At 34.6% G+C, this 25062-nt stretch overlaps 1 protein-coding gene across 1 annotated transcript in view; it reads right to left on the bottom strand.

Moving 5' to 3' along the window:
* WDSUB1 (WD repeat, sterile alpha motif and U-box domain containing 1) overlaps positions 1 to 25062 on the bottom strand; it is a 59127-nt gene that overhangs the window by 12102 nt on the left and 21963 nt on the right. The window contains exon 9 of the mRNA XM_023528485.1: positions 20364 to 20504. Within this exon, the coding sequence (XP_023384253.1) occupies positions 20364 to 20504 (141 nt within the window). The remainder of the gene's footprint in view (positions 1 to 20363; positions 20505 to 25062) is intronic.

The following is a 25062-nucleotide window of genomic DNA, read 5'->3' as shown; positions in this document are numbered from 1 at the left end:
ACAATTGAATATTATTCGGCTTTAAAAAGGAAAGAAATTCTGACACATGCTACAATGTGGATGAACCTTGAAGGCATTATGCTAAGTACCAAACACAGATACTGCATGATTCCACCTATATGAGGTATCTATAATAGTCAAATTTAGAGAAATAAAGACTGGTAGTTACCAGTGGCTGGGGGAAGGGGAAAATGGCAGCTATTACTTAATGGGTATAGTTTCAGTTTTGCATGATGAAAAGAGTTCTGGACTTGAATGGTGGTGATGGTTGCACAACACTGTGAATGTACTTAATATCAAGGAACTGCACACTCATTGTTAAAATTGTAAATTTTGTGTGTGTGTCTGTGTCTCCGTGTCTGTGTATGTGTGTGTGTCTGTGTGTGTCCGTGTCTGTGTGTATTAGCGCCATTTAAAAAATCAATGAATGGAATTGTGGCAGGTAGAATAATGGCCCCACAAATTTATCTGTACTAATCCTGGAACTTGTGAATATGTTACATGGCAAAAGGGAAAAAAAGTTGCTAAGCACCAGATTTTAAGATAGAAAATTATACTAGATTATCCCGAACAGCCCAATATCATCTCGTGAGTTCTTAAATACAGAAGAGTAAAGAAGACCAAAGAGATGCAATGTGATGCAAAGAGATACAACCCATTACTGTTGGGTTTGAAAGATGCAGAAAGGCCACAAGCCAAGGAATTTGACCACCTCTAGAAGCCAGTGGATTAGTTTCCTATTGCTTCAATATCAAATTGATGACTTAAAACAACACAATTTGTTATCTTACAGTTCTGCAGATCAGAAGTATGACATTAGTTTCACTGAACTAAAAATCAAGGTGTTAGCAGGGTGGCATTCCTTCTGAAGGCTCTAGGGAAAAAATCTGTTTCTTTGCCTTTATCAGTGAGAGGCTGACTGAATTCCTTGGCTCACATTCTCACATCACTCCAATCTTTGCTCTGTTGTCATAACGTCGTCTTTCACTCTCCTATCCTCCCTCTTTTACTTATAAGGATTCTTGTGGTTACCTTGGGTCCACCCAGATAATACAGGAGAATCTCCTCTTCTCCAGATCCCTAGTCACATCTGCAAAGCCGCTTTCTGCCATATAAGCTAACATTCACATGCTCTGGGGATTAGGACATGGACATCTTTGGGAAGCCATCGTTTTGTCTACTAGGGCTGGGAACAGCCCTCAGCTTATAGTCAGTAAAAAACAAAAACAAAAAAAACAATAGGGCCCTCAGTCCTACAATCACAAGGAACTGAATTCCACCAATAACCTAAATGATCAGGAAATGTCCATTAGAGCCTCCAAATGAGCAGGATTGTCCATTAGAGCCTCCAAAAAGGAACAGAGCCTACCAACACCTTACTTTTAGCCAGAGTGACTGTACTGGACTTCTAACCTACAGAAATTCTGCTCTAAGCCACTACTTTTGTGATGATTTGTTAGGGCAGCAACAGAAAACGAATACAGTAATCTATCATTGTACAGGCTAAAGGAAAAAGCCAGATTATTTCAATGGATAAGCATTAAAAAAATTCTCAGCAACTCAGGATAGAAAGGAACTTCTTTAACTTGATAGAGGGCATCTAACATCATACTTAATGGTGAAGATTGAATGCTTCCTAAGAGAAGGTTAAAGTAAGAATGTCTATTTTCACCACTTTTTTCAATATCATACTGGAAATCCTTGGCCAGTGTAATAAACAAAAAGGGGAAGGGGCAGGGGGAAAGGACTAAACAATTCAAAAAACCTGATCTTAAAAATGGGCATAGCACTTGAATAGACGTTTCTCCAAAGATGTACAAATGAATAATAAGCATATGAAAAGATGTTCAACCTCATTAATCATTAGGAAAATGCAATTTAAAACTACAATGAGATGTCACCTCATACCCATAAGAATGGCTGCTACAAAAAAAAAATTGAAAATAAGTGCTGGTGAAGATGCAAAAGAATTGGAACCCTTGTGCACTGTTGGCAGGAATGTAAAATGGTGCAGCCGCTATGAAAAACAGTATGGAAGGTCCTCAAAAAATTAAAAATAGAATTACAGTGTGATCCAGCAATTCCATTTCTGGTTATACAAAAATAATTGAAAACAGGATCTCGAAGAGATATCTGCACAGCCATGTTCATAGCAGCATTGTTCACAACAGCCAAAAGATAGAAGCAACCCAAACGTCCGTGGATAAACAAAATGTGGTATATACACACAATGGAATATTATCCAATCTTAATAAAGAAGGAAATCCTGATATTTGCAACTACCTGGATGAACCTTGGAGAAGATTTTTTTTTTTTTTTTTTTTTACTCCCACCCCACACACACCCGTTATGCTTTTCTGTAGGAAATGGGAAAGTGATTCTAAAATCTATATGGAATATGCGGTTTTGAAAAAGAACTAAAATGACTTACACTATCTGATTTCAAGACTTAATACAAAGCTAAAGTATTCAAGGCACTGAGGCATAAGAATTGACAAGAAGATCAAGAGAATATTAGAGAAAGTCTTGAATAACCAGTGGTAGATTCCACTGATTTTCAACAAAGGTGCCAAGATAATCCAATGGGAAAAGATTTTTCAAATGCCGTTGGAACAACTGGGTATCCATTTAGGAAAAGAAGTTTACCTCACACCACACAAAAACAGTTTGAAGTAAATCACGAACATAAAATTTTAAACTGTAAAACATTTAGAAGACAACATAGTTTATGATAAAATCTTTTGCAATATTGGGGTAGACAGATTTCAATATGCCACTAAAAGTGTAACTTGTTAAGGGAAAAATAATTGAACTATCAAAAATTTTAAATGTTTGCTCTTTAAGAGACCTCATTAAGAAAATGATGAGGTGCTTCAGTCAAGATGGCAGAGTAAACACCGTGCTCATCTCCTCCCATGAGCACATCAAAATTACAACTAAATTTCAGAACCATCATTGAGAATCACCTGAACAGAAGCTCTATACCTAAGAATATAAAGAAGGCACAACAAGACTGGTAGGAAGGGTGAAGACACTGAACAAGCAGGCCCCATGGTGTGAAGATTAAGAATGAGAGGGTATAGCTTGGCTATGGAGGTCCCCCGTGAAAAGCAAGGGGTCCCATACCCACACTGGGCTTCACAGTCTAGGGCACCAGTGCTGGGAAGAGGAATTCCCATAATGTCCAGCAAGGATTGCGTCCAAGATGGAGGGCTGCTGGAGTCCCAGGCTTTCCTCTTGAGGGGCCCGTACATGGACTCCCTCACTCACAAACTCACTTGCTCTGGATTCTAGCACAGGGACAGCAACTCAAAGGGCACCAAGGACATACTGGGAGGAACTTAACTGACGGGCTTTGAGGCAAGGGCTGGAGGAACAGGGATCAAGGCAGCACTCTGCAGGGACACAAGTGCTAGTAGGTGCCATTCATTGTTCCTTTGTTGAGAGCTTCTCCCAGCCAGCCAGCAGGTGCAGATGAATGCCAAATCTGTGCTCTCCATTAACCTGGCTAATAACATTCACTCCACTCTGGTGATTCCCTGCGATTCTTGTGCACAACTCATGCATCCAGCCTAAACTTCTACAAGCTCTTCCACAAAAGCACCCCGCCTGTGTGCTGCAAAGACTTTTCTAAAATCACTCAAAGGTCCACATGCCCCAAAGGAGTAGCAGCAAGCTTTGCTGTGCCCTGTACATCTTAATAAGTGAACCCACGCCCAGCACAAGCAGTGACCAGTCTCAACTTGCATTGTTACTCCTATCAGGTGGCCCCAAGCCTGGCATAAGCTACAGTTAGTGTTAGCTTAGAACGTAGCTCCAATTAAGCAGCCACAAGCCTCGCACAAGGAAACAGACATACAAGTCCAGGAAGCACAGTGTCTCGAACAAGATAAAGCCAAAGAGGCCTATACCAAGATACATCATCATTAAAATGCCAAATGTTAAAGACAAAGAATCTTAAAATTAGCAAGAGAAAAGCAGCTTATTATGTACAAGGGAGCTCCCATAGGACAAGCAGCTGATTTCTCAATAGAAACTTTACTATAGATTGACACAAAATATTAAAATGATGAAAAGCAAAGACCTACAACCAAAATTAATTTACCCAGCAAAGCTTTCATTTACAATCGAAAGAGAAATAAAGAGCTACCCAGACCAGAAAAAGTTAAAGGAATTCATCACCACCAAGCAAGTATCACAAGAAATGTTAAAGGGACTTCTTTAAGAAGAAGGACTGCGGGGGGTGAGGGGGAGAGTGAAGAACAAATATAAAATGACAATAACTGTACCTACTGGTAATCACTTTAAATGTAAATGGATTAAATGCTCCAATCAAAAGACACAGAGTAGCTGAATGGATAAGAAAACAAGCCCCATACAGATGCTATCTACAAGAGACCCACTTCAGATCAAAACAGAGACTAAAAGAGATGGACAAAGATATTTCACATAAATGGAAGTGAAAAAAAAAAAAAGGTGGGGTAACAATATTTATATCAGACAGAACAGATTTTAAATCAAAGACTATAATAAGAGACAAAAAAAGACATTACATAATGATAAAGGGATCAATCCAACAAGAGGATATAACCATTGTAAACATTCATGCACCCAACATAGGAGCACCTAAATATACAAAGCAAATATTGATGAAGATAAAGGGAGAGATCAACAGTAACATAGTAATAGTAGGGGACTTTAATACCCCATTGACATCAATGATCATCCAGACAAAAATTAATAAGGAAATAGTGGCTTCAAATGACACATTAGAGCAGACGGACTTAACTGATATTTTTAAAACATTTCACTCCAAAGCGGAAGAATACACATTCTTTTCAAGTGCACATGGAACGTTCTGCAGGACAGACCATATGCTAGGTCACAAGTCTCAATGAATTCAAGAAGACTAAAATCATATCAAGCATATTCTCCAATCGCAATGGTATAGAAATCAATTACAAGAAGAAAACTGAAAACACGAACACACAGAGGCTAAATAACATGCTACTAAACAATGAATGGTTAACAACGAGATCAAGGAAGAAATCAAAAGACACCTTAAGCAAATGAAAATAAAAACACATAGTCCCAAAATCTATGGGACACAGCCAAAGTAGTTCTAAAGGAAATTTAGAGCAATATAGGCCTACCTCAAGAAACAAGAAAAATCTAACTTTACACCTAATGGAACTAGGGGAAAAAAAAAAAAAAAGAACAACAAAAAAAGAACAGGCAAAGCCCAAAGTGAGTAGAAGGAAGGAAATAATAAAGATCAGAGTGGAAAGAAATGAAATAGAGTCTAGAAAAACAAACAAAAAAAATCAATGAAACCAAGAACTAGTTCTTTGAAAAGATAAAATTGATAAACCTTAAGCTAGATGCATCCAGAAAAAAAAAAAAGAGGATCCAAATAAAAACAAAAGAAATAACTACAATTATATGCCAACAAACTGGACAACCTGGAATAAAAGAATAAATTCCTGAAAACATTTAAGCTTCCAAGACAGAATCAGGAAGAAACAGAAACTCTAAACAGAGAAATAACGACAAATGATATCGAACCAGTAATCAAAAAACTCCCCAACAAAAGTCCTGGACCAGATGGCTTAATATGTGAATTTTACCAAACATTCAAAGAATTAATACCTATCCTTTTCAAACTGTTCCAAAAAACTGAAGGAGAAGGAAGGCTCCCAAGCTCATTTTATGAAGCCAGCATTATCACAGTACAAAAGACAAAGACACTACAAAAAAAGATTATAGGCCAATATCCCTGATGAACATAGATGCAAAAATCCTTTAAAAAATATTAGCAGTTCTGCTCAGCAAAAGAAACCGTCAACGAGGTGAAGAGACAACCATCCAAATGGAAAATATATTTGCAAGCAACGCCTCTGTTAAGGACCTAATATTCAAAATATACGAAAAACTCATACGACTCAATAACAACAAAAAAACAAAAGATCCAATCAAAAAATGGGCAGAGGACCTGAACAGACAGTTCTCCCTAGAGGACATACAAATGGTGAACAAATATATGAAAATATGCTCAGCATCTCTAGATATTAGGGAAATACAAATCAAAACCACAATGAGATACCATCTCACACCTGTTAGAATAGCTATAATCAACAGGACAAGTAATAACAAATGTTGGAGAGGATGCAGAGAAAAAAGAACTCTCATACACTGCTGGTGGGACTGAAAATTGGTACAGCCGCTATGGAAAACAGTATGGAGGTTCCTCAAAAAACTAAGAATTGATCTGCCATATGATCCAGCAATCCCTCTACTGGGTATTTACCCTAAAGACTTGAAAACCCATATCTGAAAAGATATTTGCACACCGATGTTCATAGTGACATTATTCACAGTAGCCAGGACATGAAATCAACCGAAATGTCTTACAATAGATGATTGGCTAAAGAAGCTGTGGTACATATATACAATGGAATATTACTCAGCCATAAGAAGAGATGAAATACTGTCATTTGCGACAATATAGATGGACCTCGAGATAATCATGCTAAGCGAAATAAGACAGACAGAAAAAGCTGAAAATCACATGATATCACTTATATGTGGGATATAAACCTAAAAGCACTAAATGAACAGGCCAAACAAACAGACTCATGGACATAGACAATAGACTAATGGTTACCAGAGGGTGAGGGGAGAGGGGTGGTAGACAGGGTAAAGTGGGTCAAATATGTGGTGACAGAAAGAAATCTAACTATGGGAGGTGAACACAGTGTAAATATATATATGCCTTACTGTTAAGTGTACAGCTAAAACTTATTAGATTTCATTAACAAATGTCACCATAAAAAAATAAAAAAAGTAAAAAATTAAAAATATATATATTAGCAGACTGAATTCAGCCATACATTAAAAATATCAGATGCTATGATTAAGTGGGATTTATTCCTGTGATGCAAGTCTGGTTCAATAGCCACAAATCAATTAACGTGATATGTGGCAAAATGAAGGATAAAAATCATATGATCATATCAGTAGATGCAGAGAAAGCATTTGACAACATCCAACATCCATTTATGATAAAAACTCTAGCAAAGTGGGGACAGAGGGAACATACCTCAACATAATAAAGGCCATACAGGACAAATCCACATACTCAACAGTGAAAAGCTGAAAGCTTTTTCTTTACAGTCAGGAACAAGACAATGATGTCCACTTTTACCACTCTTATTCAAGATAGTATTGGATGTTCTAGCCACAGCAATCAGACGAGAAAAAGAAAATGCATCCAAATTGGGAAGGAAGAAGTAAAAATGTCATTATTTGTATATGATATATAGAGAAGACTAAAGAGTCCACCAAAAAAAAAAAAAAAAAAACTATTAGACTAAATGACTTCAGTAAAGTAGCTGGATACAAAATTAACATTCAGAAATCAGTTGCATTTTTATACACCCATAACAAAATATCAGAGAAATTAAGAAAACAATCCCATTTACAATTACATCAAGAAAAATGAAATACCTAGGAATACATTTAACCAAAGAGGTAAAAGATCTCTATTCGAAAAACTAAGACATTGAGGAAAGAAACTGAAGAAGATACAAACAAATAGAAGGATATATTGTTCTTGTGGATATGAAAAATTAACATCATTAAAATGTCCATACAACCCAAAGCAATCTTTAGATTCAGTGCAATCCTTATCAAAATTCCAATGGCATTTTTCACAGATCTGGAACAAATAATCCTCAAATTTATATGAAACTACAAAAAAACTCTGAATAGCGAAAGCGATCTTGAGAAATAAGAACAATGTTGGAGGTATCAAGTTACCTGATATCAAACTATACTACAAGGCTATAGTAATCAAGACAGCATGGTACTGTCATAAAAACAGATATAGCGGTCAATGGAACAGAATAGAGAGCTCAGAAATAAACATACACCAATATGACCAAGTCATATATGACAAATAAGTCAAAAATATGCAATGAGGTAAAGACAGTCTCTTCAACAAATGTTGAGAAAACTGAAGATACAGCAAAAAAAAATGAAACTAGAGCACTTTGTTACACCATATACAAAAATAAACTCAAAATGAATTAAAGACATAAATGTAAGACCTGAAACCATAAAACACCTGGAAGAAAACAGGCAGTAAACTCTTTGACATTCCTCTTAGAAATATTTATATGGATATGTCTCTTCAAGCAAAGGAAACGGAATAAAAAACAAATGGGACTACATCAAACTAAAAAGTTTTTGCACAGTGAAGGAAACCATCAACAAAACAAAAAGATAACCTACTGATTGAGAAAAGATATTTGCCCATGATACATCTGATGAGGGGTTAATGGCCAAAATTCTTAAGGAATTCACACAGCTTAACACCAAAAAAAAAAAACAAAAAACAAAAAAAAATCTAATTAAAAAATGGTCAGAGAACCTGAATAGAAATTTCTTCAAAGAGAACAGATGGCCAATAGACATAGGAAAAGATGCTCAACATCACTAATCATCAGGGAAATGAAAATTAAAACCACAATGAGATATCACCTCATACCTGTCAGAATGGCTGTCATTAACAAATCAACAAACAAGTGTTGGTGAGGATGTAGAGAAAAGGGATTGTAAATTAGTGCGATCACTATGGAAAACAGTATGGAGGTTCCTCAAAAAATTCAAAATAGAACTACCATATGACCCAGCAATTCTACTTCTGGGTAGTTATCTGAAGAAATCAAAAACACATGTTTGAAAAGATATATGTACCCCTATGTTCACTGCATCATTATTTACAATAGCCAAGATATGGAAGTAACCTAAATGTTCATTGAGAGATGAATGGATAAAGATGTGATACATATGTACAATGGAATATTACTCAGCCATAAAAAAGAATGAAATCTTGCCTTTTGTGACAACATGGATAGACTTAGAGGTTATTATGCTAAGTGAAATAAGTCAAACACAAATACCATGTTTTCTCTTATATATGGAATCTAAAAAATAAAACAAAAACAAACTCATAGATACAGAGAACAAATTGATGGTTGTCAGATAGGAGGCGGGTTGGGAAGATGGGTGAAAAAGGTGAAAGGATTAAGAAGTACAAATCGCCAGTTATAAAAACAGTCACAGAGATGAAAAGTACAGCATAGGGAATGTAGTCAATAATTTTGTAATAACTATAAGCTGTGAGATGAGTTCTAGACTTATTGGACTTTGTAAGGTATATAAATGTCTAATCACTATGTTGCACACCTGAAATTAATATTAATGGCCACTGTAATTGAAAAATTAAAAAATTTTAAAAAGGAAATAACAAGACAAGCTACAGACTAGGAGAAAATACAGGGCATACCTTGTTTTATTGCTCTTTGCTTTACTGCACTTAACAGATGTCACATTTTTTATAAATTGAAGGCAAGAAGCTCCACCAGCAAAAAGATTACAACTCACTTTATTGTGATGATCTGGAACTTAACCCACAACATCTCCGAGGTACACCTTTATATGCAATACATGCATCTGACAGAAGACTTATCTAGAATTTTAATGAACTCACACAACTCAATAGCAGGACAAACAACCCAATACAAAATGGGGAAAAGATTTGAAGGGACACTTTACAAAAGAAGACACAGATAATAAGCACATGAATAAATGCTCAACATCACTAATAATCAGAAAAATGCAAATTACAATTGCAATGAGATACCAATTCACACCATTAGAATGGCAAAAAATAGAAGACTAACATTAACAACACTATGTGTTGCCAAGTATGTGGAGAATTTGGAATTTTCAGTTGGGAATGTAAACAGTACAACCATTTTGAGAAACAGTTTGGGCAGTCACTTTAAACATTCACTCTCAGTCATTCCACTCCTAAATATTTAACCAAGAGAAATGAAACATGTCCTTAGATATGTACATAAATGTTATAGTAACTTCAGAATAGCTAAAAAGTGGAAAAGACATGAAGTTCATTAAAAGATTAATGAATAAATATATTACAGTATATCCACACAATGGAACATTTCTCAGCAATTTAAAGGAATGAATTACTAATACATTCAACAAGATAAATGAATCCAAAATATTCTGCTGAGTGAAAAAAGCCAGACACAAGTGATTCCATTTATATCATATATATTCCACATATAGTGCCAAAAAGCTGATTACATAAGGCCAGGCGTGGATGAGGATTGATTGTAAGGGCACGAGAGAACCTTCTGGGATTATAATATTTATATCTTGATTGTGATGGTGGATGCATAGTATATACTTTTAAAAAGCTCATCACACTTAAAAATAGAGAAATTTTATTATGTGACTTATACCTCGATAAGTTTTATCCCCCCCCCAAAAAAAATAGTTAGATGATAGAGCTGTGCTGTCCAATAGGACACATGTAGCTGTTTGAATTTAAATCAATCACAAATAAAGTGAAAATGTCACATCAGTCACATTAGCCACATTTCAAGTGCTCAAAGCCACATGCGACTAAATGCTACTATATTGGACAGCATAGATGGAGAACATTTCCATCATCACAAAAAGTTCTACTTGATAGAAATGTTTTATGGAGGATTTGAATTAGACAATTAACACTTTGATATCTTCACATATCTATATATCAATATATTATATCAATGTTGCAAAAAATTTTCCAAAGAAAAACTTTCATATGCTCAGTGAAATTTTATAAAAATTAACCAAGAACATACAAGGAAAATCTCTAACTTCCAAAAGAAACAACTTTTCATATTCTTTAATCCCATACAAAAAAGCTAGACACCCTTTTCTGCCAAAATGTCCTCAAAACTAATTTAAAAACCTGCAAACTTCCTAACAATCTTTGGGTAAAAGAAAAAATGTCAACTGAAAATGTATATTACTAAGAAATTGAAGACATGAAAAACATGGAAAAACCTATGTAGTGCATATTGTTTGGTCAGTACCCCTTTTCTGTAAACTCTCTTCCACCACTATTCTTCTTATGCCATTACCCCATTTATATGCAACGCAACTCTCCACAGTTGGGTGACTCAGAGTACTGCACCTCATCTCCCTCAGGACTAACACTGGGGTAGTCTCCTGGCTCAGGTTAGGGCAGTGAGTCCTTTATCTGGGAATTCTGGAGTTGGCACTGGAAACAAATGAATTGATCTGTCTTTGGTGGGTGAAATGATAAAACGTAAAATTTGGAACCCATTAGTGGTCATGTTTTCCTACCATGTGGAAAAAGGCACATTGACTATCACAGAATGTGAACATTCAGAAGCCTCTGATAGATAAGAAAACAGAACCCTGACTGTACTCAAGTCTCTGGTGTCAGCTTTTCCTAAGACTCACCATAACTTTCAATAAATTAATTGCCATTTCTGCTTACCCTAATTAGAGTTGAGTTTCTTTCAATTGCAAACAAGGGTCCTGATATAACATACCAAAGCCAAATCTAAACAGCCATTGCTATAATCATAGGAAAGTTCATATTCTGAAATAAAAATAGCTAACTGATATTTATTAAGTGATTATTATGTCCGGGTGGTCTTTAAGTATCTAACATGCATTAATTCATTTGATCCTTACAAGAATCTCATGAGTTAAGTACTAGGAAAATGAGGCACAGATCAGTAATATGGCCTCTCACAAGGTAACGCATCTAATAAGTAATGTAACCAGCTAGTCTGGTTCTTCAGTGCATGTGCTCAACTACTAGGCCAAATGACCTCCCAAAAGTGTATTTCTTATTAAATAATAAAAACCAAAGATAAAGTAACTAAACTTGAATTAAATGCTTATGAAGAGTAAAGTCACATAAGAAAATTATAAATGGTTAAAATCATTAAAAAGTGGTCAAACTTATTATACAAGGATTACAAATTGAGATTACTATTTACTTAAAATGAGAATGAGTAAAAGATTGCTAATATCAGCATAGGCAAGGATGCAGGAAATATGGACCTCTTATATTAAGAGGATTATTTGTCAATATCTTTCAGTAATTTCAGCTTTAGGTGATTTATTCTACAGAAACATTCACATTAAGCCTATAAGGCTAAATTTGTGCAATGATGTTTACTGCTATAGTTTATAATAGCAAAATATCAATAGGAAATGAAATAAAGTATAGGGCACAGATACATTTGAATATTAGGCAGTCTTTTAAAATAGAATAAAGTAAGTAGCATGATGCCTTCTTCTTTCCCTGGGAACTAAATAAAAATTAAAACAGCATTTAGGGATGACTACATACATAAAAACGGAAAATGCCCATGAACATTTCACACACAAAAAAAGGCAGGACAGAAAATAGTTTAAAATGTAAAAGACTAGTTTTGTAAAACTATCTTGACACTATTGGTATTAAAAATGTGACATTTAAGAATATACAGAGTAAAATATTTAGAATTATATGCTAAACTGGTATAAGTTCTTATGTTTAGGACCTCTTATGTTTAGGACCAAATAGATGACATGCCTCACTTTATATACCTCTGTGCTGTTTGAAAAAAATTTATACAATATCACTATATTATTTTAAAATTAAAAGAGCATAGCTGCAAAGAATACAAACTATGTTCTTGGTTCAGTCATATCTCAGAGCAAATATAAAACTCCAAATATAAGCATTTTTGAAAAATTAGAAGGAACTTTTTACAGTTGTATAAATGATAAATGCTCTTGCCTACAAAAGTTCAGAGCAAGTAGAGACAATCGAATATATTACAATATTTACAAAAAAAAAAAGACTATATGACTAGTTTCACTAATAATGCGGACACAATATATAAGGTCAGTATTTAGGTCCCTTGGTAATTATCAAAGAAGATGAATAAATATTTTATACCTAAACATACTCAAATGGTAAACTGCCATGTAGAAAAATTTATTGAGTGCTTATTATGTCCATAATGACATAAGATCATGCTGCATGAGAAGACCTTCTAGCCTCTCCTATGAAAGTTTCAACAAGTCAGACAACTATAATTCAACATAGGATCCCCTGCTCAGCATACAAATAAATCTGAGAGATCTGCACATTGAGACATCTGAAGGTGGCTGTATCTGAGCTAGCAGCAGCAGGAGGATGTGGCAAAGAGAGAGATGGGAGCAGCAGACACAGTCTGGCACTTGCAGTGGCACTTGCTGACATGGTAGCAGTGGAGGATAGGACTGCAGTACTCATTTGGCAACCCAGAAAGGATCGGAGGGGCAGAGGCAGCCTTCCAGCTTTAGTGGCTGATAAATATGGCTGAGCCAAGTGATGGGGGTAGAGACACAGTTGAAAGGTATGGTGGCTGGGTGGAGCAGCAGCCATCACCAGGAAAACAACAAATCTGCAGACACATGAATCTGCCCCTCCCTAACTTCCCATCACCTGCCCAGCATCAGCGGACATGGTAGCAGTGGAGGTACTGGATTAGAGCCTTCAATGGCAGGTTGTAAAGGGGCAGAAGCAACATTCCAGCCTGAGTGGCCAGTACACATTGCGGCTAAACCCAATGGAAAAAACAAAATCGCAGAAATGCAAACTCACCTCCCCATACCTAGCCCTCCCCAACCCACTGCATGGAATCTCAGAGACAGCCAGGACACCTCAGATAGTATACTGAGGCTGGTAGCTTCTGGATGCAGGAAAGAAGTGCTAGGAACTTACAGGCCTGGAGCCCCATTGCCTGCCACATCCCAACAAGGGTGTGGTGCACTGAGACAAAGGCAACCCAGTCACAGAGGGATGCCCACCTTGGGAATATGGGGTATTTTTGATGGCCAAATAATTCATCATGAATAACAAGGTACCAAGGTATCGCAGAAAGAAAATGAAAAGTCCCCAGAAAATAAATTCAAAGACATGGAAGACTGTCATTTAAATGACAGAAAATTCAAGAATGTAGTTCTGAAAAACTCAATGAGATACAAAACTCAGAAAGGCAGTTCAATGAGTTCAGGAAAATAATCGATAAACAAGAGGAGTACTTTACCAAGGAGACTGAAACTATAAAAAAGAACCAAACAGATTTTGGAGTTGAAGAACTCAACAAATGAAATGAGGAATGAATTAGCTTAAGAAATAGAGTAGACCAGATAGAATTAGTGTTCTTGAAGACTGACACCTAGAAATGACTCAGTTGGAAAAAGAGCGTAAATCAAGAGTTTTAAAAAATGAAAGGGGAAAAAAAATGAAAGGAGTCTACAAGAACTATATGATTCCATTAGAAAGAGGAATACAAGAATAATGGGTATACCAGAAGGAGAAAAGAGGAAGACGGGAACAGCGAACCTATTCCAAGAAATAATTGATAAGAACTTCCCAAACCTACTGGAAAGAGCTGCACCCTTGAATCCAAGCAGCTAACAGAACACTTAATTATCTCAATGCAAAAAGACCACCTTCAACACACATTATACCAAAACCCTCTAAAGGTAATAACAAAGAATTCTCAAGGAAGCCAAGGGAAAAAGACTATTACCTATAAAGGAAACCCCATTAGATTACCATTGGATTTTTAAGCAGAAATCTTACAAGCCAGGAGAGTGGAATCAAATATTCGAAGTATTGAAACAGAGAAATCACTAACCAAGAATACATCTAGCAAAGTTATTTTTTAGATATGAAGGAGAAATAAAGGCTTTTCCAGACAAACAAAAGCTGAGGGAGTTTACCACCACAAGACCTGCATTACAAGAAATGTTGAAAAGAGCTCTTCCACCTGAATCAAAAAGACAAAATGATACAAAATTGTGAGTAAGATGACAGACAGACAGAAGCAGGAAACTGCAATTCTATTTCAGAATAGGGTATTAAACACTTAATTACAACATAAAGGTTAAAGAGGGTAAAAGCAATTTTAAAAAGACTATAGTTTCTGCAATTTGGAAACAAATACACAGCATAAAAAAGGATAATTCGTGACAACAAAAACGTAAAAGGAAAGAGGGAAACGGATTGAATGTGCATAGATAGAGAAAAGATATATTAGAAGAAAAAGAACTACTGTACATATGAAAGTTTTGCATAAACTTCACAGTAACTACAAAACAAAAATCCAGAACTAAGACATGTAACATAAAAAAACAAGGGAAAAAAATAAAAGAGCACCACCAAACTAAAATAGCACACAGAAGCACAAGGGAATAGAAATTATAGAGATACAGAACAACCAGAAAACAAAAGATAAAATAGCTGCAATAAGTCTTTGTCTATCAGTAATCATCCTAAATATAAGTGGACTAAACTAGCCAACTTGAAAGGCTCAGAGTAGTGGGATGGATTAAAAAACAAGACTCAGCTATATGTTGCTTTCAGGAGACCCATCTCAGCTACGAAGATAAACACAGACTCAAAGCAAAGGGTTAGAAGATGATACTTCAAGCAAATGGCATCCAGAGAAAAAGCAGGTGTAGCCATGCTTATATCAGACAAAACAGATGGAAAGATAAAAGGTAACAAGAGACCAAGATATTTTATAATGATAAAGGGGACGATTCATCAAGAAGAAATAACACTTATCAATACATATGCACCCAACATGAAAGCATCAAAATATATAAAAAAATTACTAATAGACCTAAGGGAGAAGCTGATAAAAATACAATTATAGTAGGGGCCATATATACCCCATTGATAGCAATGGATAAGATCAACCAAACAAAGTCAATAAAGAAGTATCGACTTTAAATGGCATACTAGACCAAATGGATATAAACGATATTTACAGAGCTTTACATCCCAAAATGACAAAATATACATTTTTCTCAAGTGCACATAAAATATTCTCAAGAATAGATCATATATGGGGCACGAAACTAGTCTCAATAAATTTAATAAGACTGTACTCATACCAAGCATATTTTCCAACTATAATATGAAACTGGAAATTAACAAGAAGAAGAAAACTGGAAAAACCGCAGATATGTGAAGATTAGACAACATGCCACTGAACAACTACTAGGTGAAAGAAGAAATAAAGAGATCAAAATATACATAGAGACAAATGACAATACAACATATCAAAATTTGGGGGTTTGTAGTAAAAGCAGTACTAAGAAGGCAGTTCACAGCATTATAGGTCTACCTCAGGAAAGAAGAAAAATATCAAAAAAATCTAATACTTCACCCTCAAGAACTAGAAAAAGAACAAACAAAGCCCAAAGTCAGTACACAGAGGAAATAATAAAAAATATGGAATTAAACAAAATAGAGAAAAGACAATAGAAAAAATTAATAAAACAAAGAGCTGGTTCTTTGAAAAGATAAATAACATGACAAACCACTGGCTGGACTCACTAATGAAAAAGGAGGAAAGACTCAAATAAATTCAGAAATCAAAAGGGGAAGTTACAATGGATACCACAGAAATACAAAGGATTATACAAGAATACTATAAAAGGCTATATGCCTCCAAGTTAAATAACCTAGAAGAAATGGACAAATTCTTAGAAATATACAACCTTCTTGGATTGATCTATTAAGAACTAGAAACCTTAAATAGACATAAACAGTAAGGAAATTGAAACAGCAACCAAAAACCTCCCTAAAAAACAAAAGTCCAGAACCAGAGGGCTTCATTTATGAATTCTACCAAACATTCAAAGAAGATTTAATACCCGGCCTTCTAAAACTCTTCCAAAACAACTGAAGAGAGGATACCTCCTAACTATTTTACAAGGCCAATATTACCTTAATACCAAAACCTGGCAGGGATAACACAAAAAAATCAAAATACAGGACAAAATCTCTGATGAATACAGACACAAAAATCCTCAACAAAATACTAGCAAATCAAATACAATATATTAAAAAGATAACATATCAAGTGGGGTTCATTCCACAGACGTGAGGATGGTTCAACATATGCAAATCGATCAATGTGATACACTATATTAACAAAATAAAAAATAAAAATCATGATATTAATAGATGCAGAAAAAGCATTTAACATGATATAACAGCCATTTATGATTAAAATACTCAAAATGGATGTAGGAGGAAAATGTCTCAATATAATAAAGGCCATTATATGACAAACCCTCAGCTAATACCATACTCGATGGAGGAAAAACTGAAACCTTTTCCTCTAAGATCAGGAACAAGGCAAAGATGCTCTCACCACTCATTCAATAAAGTACTGGAAGTCCTAGCCAGAGCAATCATGCAAGAGAAAAAAATAAAAGGCATTCAAATTGGGAATGAAGAAGTAAAAATGTCACCATTTGGAGATGCTTCTATATACAGAAAACCCTAAACAACTCCACCAAAATATTAGAAACAATAAACATAGTAAAGTTGCAGGATACAAAATCAATGTACAAAAATGTGTTGTATTCCTATATACTAATACAATATCAGAAAAATTTAAGAAAATCCCATTTGCAATTGCAACGAAGAGGATAAAATACCTAGGAATAAACTTAAAGGACATGAAGGCTCTAAATACTGCAAACTAAAAGACATTATTGAGAAAGATGATGCAAAGAAATAGAAAGATATTCCGTGTTCATGGACTGGAAGAAATAACAGTTAAAATGGTCATACCACCTAAAGCAATATACAGATTTAATGCAATCTCCCATCAAAATCCCAATGGCGTTTTTCAAAAAATAGAACCCCAAATCCTCAAATCTGTACGGAACTACAAAAGACCCCACATAGCCAGAGCAATCCTGAGAAGAACAAATCTGGTGGTATCAATGTCCCTTACTTCAAATGATATTACAAAGCTACAATAATCAAAACAGCATGGTATTGGCAGAAAAACACACACAGACCAATGGAACAGAATTGAGAGCCCAGAAATAAACTCACAAATATAAGGGTAACTAATTTTTGACAAAGGAGCTAAAAACATACAATGGAAAAAGAAAAGGCTCTTCAAAAAATGGGGCTGAGAAAATTAGAAAGCCACATGCAAAAAAATAAAACTAGGCTGCTGACACCATACACAAAAATTAAGTCAAAATGGATTAAAGACTTGAATACAAGACCTAAAACAATAAAATACATACAAGAAAAGATAGGCACCTAACTTATGAACCTTGGTCTCAGAGAGGTTTCTATGAACTTGATCCTAATGGCTAAGGAAGTAAAAGCAAAAATGAATGAGACTACATCAAACTAAAAAGCTTCTGCACAACAAAAGAAACCATCAACAAAAGGGTAACCAACTGAATGGGAGAAGATATTTGCAAACAATACCTCTGATAAGAGGTTAATGTCCAAAATATATAAAGAAATCATAAAACTCAACAACAGCCCAATTAAAAAATGGGCAGAAGATCTGAACAGACACTTCTCCCAAAAAGACATACAGACAGCCAACAGATATATGAATAGAGATACTCAATCTTACAAGCTATGAGGGAAATGTAAATCGAAATCACAATGAGATATCACCTCATACCTATTAGAATGGCTGTTATCAATAAGACAAGAAATAAGTGTTGGAGACAATGTGGAGAAAAGGGACCCCTCGTACACTGCTGGTAGGAATGTATGTTGGTATAGCTTCTAAGTATAAACAGTAAGGAGGTTCCTCAAAAAATTAAGAATAGAGCTACCACATGACTCAGTAATCCTCTTTCTGGGTATCTACCCGAAAAAATTGAGAACACTTATTTGTAAAGATATATGTACCCCTATGTTCATTGCGGCATTATTTCTTTTTTCTTCTTCTTCTTTTTTTCTTTTTCTTTTTTTTTTTTTTGGAGCATTATTTTTAATAGCCAAGACATGGAAACAATCTAAGTGTCCTTTGACTAATGACTGGATAAAGATGATGTGGTACATATACACAATGAAATACTCAGCCATAATAAAATATGAAATACTACCATTTGCAACAACATGGATGGATGTTGAGAGTATCATGCTAAGTGAAATAAGTCACAGGGACAAGAACCACATGAATTTACTCATGGGATATAAAACAGAAAGCAGCAAACACAAAACAAATTCATAGACACGGACAATAGTATGGTGGTCACCAAAGAGGAAGTGTGGTGGGGAGAGGATGAAGAGGGTAAAAGGAGTCAAATATATGGTGACAGGAGACTAGACTTTGAATAGTGAGCAGACAATGGATATACAGATATAAATATAATGTGGTACTATAGAACTGTATACCTCAAACTCATATAATGTTATTAACCAATGTCACTCCAATGCATTTAAATAAAATAAAAACTGGAAGAAAACGTTTACAGTTGTATAAATGAAAATGTTCCTGCCTACAAAAGTTCAGAGAAGTAGAAACAAATACATTAAAATGATACTAACAAAATAAAACTTCATATTAGTTTCATTAATAATGTGGACACAATAATATAAGGTGGTATTCGAATCCTTCAGATAAGTTAATTATCAAAGAAGATGGAGAAATATTTTAAACCCAAGTATATTTAACTGGTAAACTATGTAGAAAAATTTCTTGCCTCCACAGCAACATAAGGAACACAATTTCAAACAACTACTAAACTTACAAAAATAGTTATAAAATTTGATGATCAAAAAACTGGAAAAACAAGTATACTTCAATATATTGCTGGTAGCACTGTAAATGTTTTTTCTATAAAACAATCTAATAACAAATCTAACAAAAACTATCAAGACTGTTCTTTTCGTGTTCATAAAGTATTCTCATTAGTAAATTCTGCTTTGGGACACACATGCCATGAAAATAATCCTAAGTAATGGTAATAACAAAAAAGAAAAAGTAGCAAGATATCACTGCAATGTAACCTACAATATAAAGATTTGCAAACACATACATACGCCAGAGTAGAAGAGTTAAACAAAATGTAGCATAGGCCCTCAATGGAATAAAGTTATTAAACCTGAAAATTATGTAGAATAAAATTCAAAAGTTTTACACAAAAATAAAAAAAATAATATGGATTCATTGATTATAACTATGTAAAGTATGTATGTCTGTTTATTGAAAGATTAGAAATTAATGTGGAATGATGCAACTTTATGACCTTTAAATTCTTATTTCTGTAAGGTTGTTTAAATCTATGACGGACAAAATAAATGTAAGTGATCTCAACAATCTATCCTAAAAAAAACACAATATTTTAACTTTACATTCTAGTAACTATACATTTCACAAGTTTAAGTAAAGCTGGCAAAACTTATTCCTTTTGTCTCTCATTCAAACCTACTCCATCCCATTTTAGTCATTAAGAAATATACAATGTTTGATAGTTCACCTTAAGCTAATGAGTGTTTAAGAAAAAAAAAACAGGATTATTTATAATAAAACAGGAGTTTTAAAAACTTTTCACATGTAAATAAATTTCTGTGAACTGTCTGCATTATTCATTTAGCCCATAATACGCCCTGTAGCTTAGAATAACATCACACATACCTGATGCAATGACAGGATCTTGCATAAGCTCCCTAGTGATTGGACATATAAATTCATCAGGAATTTCTGAAGAAAGGGTTTTCACCTTTGTCCTGAGCTCTTCAATTTTCCTCAGTACTTTATTACGCAGCCCTAGAGATTCTAAAGAGAAATTATTCTGTTAGAACTACTGGTAACCTTTATGCAACTCCTTAGCAAATACGGGAAGATTTTATCTACAAATAAAAATCTTTAGACATACTATTTTACCACATACAACTGTTTTCTTTATAAATTCTTTAATGAATTTTTGTAGTACAGAATACTGTGTAGTTAAATCAGCGACTAATAGTTTATTGTAAACAACCTTAGATTCCAAAAGTTCTTAAGAATTAGATTGCTGAACACTAATATACTACGCGAAATCAGAAAAAGCTATTATTGGTTATTTAGACAACAAAAAATTACCTAAAAATAATTTTTAAAGATGTTCAACTTAATAATGTAAAAATTTCATATTTTTAAACTGTATAAAATTGAATATATTTGCTAATTCTCATATGAAACAAAATCGCAAATTAAGTTTATCTAAGTTTGTACACAGTTTCATTCTACTGTATTTTTATTTTTATCCTGTTTAAAAAATTACCTTAATTTTTAATTTCGGGAAGTTTAATACAATTAATTTTAGGAAGTTTAGTGTTATTAGCTGTTTAGGTGTTTAAAATTAACTAACAGTTCTACTTTAGGTGCAGGTGTTTGGGGTGTCATGGGTAGAAGAAAAGAATTACATTTCAGAATGCCTAATAGTTCCCATAAAAAGCCAAATCAGCTTTTTTCTGTTGGGAGGCAATGCTCCATGGGGTTTATACACACCTTCTGATACATTGTGTCTCTGCAATCTTTTCAAGGATGTTTGCAAACCTCAGAAGCTAGAGAGTGTCATCTTCCTTCCAGTCAGAGAGCAGATCTGTTTCCTGATCTAGTACACAGATGTCTTCCTCTTGGGCTAGTTTGCTAGCAACAGTCTTACAAGACTGGCAGCAATGGGTGGGTAGGGGTGGGAGTCATGGGCTCAAGGTTCCTCAGGTGTGACTCAAATACAAATTGTCCCCCCAAGACTTATGGTAAAACGGAAACCAACCTGAACATGAAGCTCATGCTGCCTGTTGTGTCATAAGCTGTTTAAATCTATCCGGACTCTTTAACCATATCTAAGGAAGTATGGCAAGTCAACTTAGCAGCTGCTGCCTATTAGGGACTACTTCACTGCTTTCTTGTGACTTCTTATGTAATTCACTGAAATCAAACTGAAGATTTTTAAAATAATTTTTAAAAATACCACGGCATGTTTATAATCAGACAGTAGCCATCTCATTTAAAGGGATAATTTACAACATATAATAAGGGAAGACTACAGAAGCATTTAATAGTCTGAAAAATATATAAATTTCCCACTCGGTCAAAAATATTATATGTTCGCTAATATTTAGAATGTTTATAATATTTACAATACAGGATACAGAAAGCCTATTTCAAAATGTCCCAGATAAGAAAAGGTTAAATTGGGTGTTATCCTTGTCCAATTTTAATGTCTTAAATTTAAAACAGTCAGATCCATTTGCCTTCAGGGAAGCAGTTACCAAATCAAATCCACAGAACTTGGCCAGAAACAAACACCTCCTTTTGTGACTGGGGGTCAGGATTGAGTGTTATTAAACTTAATTGTTCAGAAGGAAAGGACCCTTTTCCAGCTGAGGGCTAGTAAACCCTCAGTGTGGGTAAGGGGCAATATCTGGATATACAGGCATACCTCAGAGATACTGTGCTCAGTTCCAGACCACCGCAATAAAGCGAGTCATAATCTTTTTTGCTAGTGGAGGGTCTTGCCTTCAATTTGTAAAAAACGTAACATCTGTAAAGCGCAATAAAACAAAATGTGATAAAATGAGGTATGCCTGTATATACTATATCCCTGAAAAGACATCTGGTTAATAAGATGCAAGTTAAATAGGCCACTAACTCTTCTACCCTCATTCCTACTGCTTACCCACCTCTGGAAATGCTACATAAATTGAGAATTGACGGCTTCTAGACAGGTAACTGTCAAAAATAGAAAACAAAACTCTGAAAACCCATGAGGAAACAGAGGTAACTGGGTTCCAGAGTCGGTGATGGGAGATGAGAGCTTATAGCAGAGATGTGCGTGCACAAAATGGAAGAGAGACCTTTCTACTTGTACCCTTCACTCTCCCCAGTTTTGTCCTATAAGATTATTGCCAAAAGAGCAACGCCAGCACCAGCTGCCAGCAGGTAACAAGACGGCCCAACAGCCTGAAACTAGCAAGCACAGCCCATCAGGGTGGTCACTTTATTATCTCTTCATTGCTCGAGAGAGAACATCACAACCAAAAACTAGTTTCTCAGGAAAACTAAAAAACGGCTTAATATTTAAAATAAATTTTATTAAAAAAATAGCTTCTGTCTAGAATAATCAAGAGAAAACAAATACATAAAAACGATATTAGGAAAGAAAAGGGAAATGCAACTATAGGTTCAGTAGGGAGTTTTTAAAGGATTTGGAGAAGATAGTGGTAGAATTATAGTTTAATTTCTCTGAATCTCTACATAAAAACAGAGAAACTAGATAGCAAAATCAAATCCCACATGTAACATTTCCAACAAAGTTAGGTATCCTCATGAACTCCACAAGATGAATAGGTGACAACAAACTGCCAACATCCCTAAGACCTGAAGATGACATCTGTGTGGAAAGAAGCAACAGGACATCTGATAGGCCTGAGGAAAAGAGATCCCAAAATGTCCAAAAAGTATTCACTGGAAAGTGGGGTTGGCTAATTTAAGGACAGCTGCTGAATTGTAAGGGTTATGCCCACTCTAACAGCAGGTCAGCCAAAAGTAACTAGATTTGAAGGAACTGTTTCACTTTAATCATGTATAAAAAAAGATTACAGTAAAGTTATTACTTAACACTATATGCAGTTAGGCAACAAGTGAAAATATACATCAGGAAGTACTGTATTACTAGGAATTGAACTAGGTATTGAAACGCAAAACTGTCAAAATCTGAGGATATTAAGACAGTTGTATAACGTTTTAAAATACATTTGATATAACTTGATATAATTTTTAAATTAGAAAATGATTAAAAATGTCTCATGTGCTTTTATAGTTTCTTGGAAACACAAGATCAAAAGGTAGAGGGAACTCTGAAAAAAACCTCATTCCCAATTAGGAATCTACGATTGATAAATATTTGAATATAAGGACTGACATGATATACAACAGTTTCTTGGCATTTGTCATTCCAAGTTTCTACTATTATATTATCTACAGCAATTCCAAACTCCAAGATCAGCAGCATTCTGCAGTATCTCAGAGGTCCAGATATAAACTGAGGCTAATGTGCAGATGAAAGTTACGTGGCTAGTTAGTAGACTTACTGCTTGCCTAGCATCACATCTGAGAGACTTTCTTGTGCTTCACTTTTCATACTTTGAGTCTTTTGAATGAGATAGTAAATGCTATAGTAGATGTCAAAGATATTTTGTACCTGTTATCTATCTGGACATTCCTTATGGAAATGTAGGACTAGATACAAGGAGTTATTTCCTACCTAAAACTGTATGTCTACTGTACCCTTGTTTTCATTAACACAATCCTAGAAAATGACCATTATCCTAGGTTAAAGCACCAGATTCCAACAGGTGTTTAAGTCTACAGAAAGTTCCTTTATTGTATATTTACAAAAGACGCTGAAAAAAAGATTTGATGGACTGCTTGATTCCTTAACAATAATTTTTTTAAGTGTTAAATACCGATATACTTTGGTCTCCAACACTCCAATATACTTTGCTGCTCAATTAATCAACTTCCTCCATATGATAAATGTTAAGCAAATTCATATTTATTCATGCTCACATAGGAACTGTTTTAACAGTTTTACCACTAAGGCAAATACAAGTAAATAGTTCTGCACGGAATGAGTAAAAATTCATTATCATATATTCATCAGTTTACTTAACATTTTTTTTTTCCTCACCCAATTTCAATTTTCTGTTATTCCAATTTATTGTTTAGAGGAAACAAATTTTCTTAAAACTCAAGACAAATTCGCTGTAGCTTAAAGTAGCACCTGTAGAAGACTAAAGTTAGCCTTTTGATCCTTTAATAATTTTGCAAAAACTTTAAAATACTTTAGAATGATGTGAAAAAATAAATGTGCTAGTCTATTTACTAATTTATTCTGTTGAATTTGTTGAATTTGCAGACTTTAGAAATCTTAGAACACAAACACAAAGCAGATTTCTTATTTATTAGAGAATGTGCAACATTGTTTTCTCCATTCATAATAATGATTTTCCTAATTCGGCTATCGGACCACCACAGAATTTATTTAACTTACATTTCAATTTTGGCTTGGGTCTGATACTCTCAAAACTTATTTCACTTAACTTTAAAATGACCATAACTACTAAACTTGAGACTCATCCTTCAAAAATTATTTCGGGCCATTAAATCCTATAAGAATTTCTTATTCTTTATATATTTGGCTATCAGAATAGAATTTTATTACTATTGTTTTTATTATGCTTCTCTCGTGTTTTCAAACATCCACTGTTGAAATCTGAATTTATTTAACATTGTCAAGTGTTCCTGTATGATAAGGTAGTTAAGAATTATTGTGAGTAATGATAAG

Source organism: Pteropus vampyrus, unplaced genomic scaffold, assembly GCF_000151845.1.
Source record: "Pteropus vampyrus isolate Shadow unplaced genomic scaffold, Pvam_2.0 Scaffold2, whole genome shotgun sequence".
In the NCBI taxonomy this organism is placed as follows: Eukaryota; Metazoa; Chordata; class Mammalia; order Chiroptera; family Pteropodidae; genus Pteropus; species Pteropus vampyrus.
The sequence above is the reverse complement of the archived record's forward strand: the minus strand, read 5'-3'. Positions and strand labels throughout refer to the sequence as shown.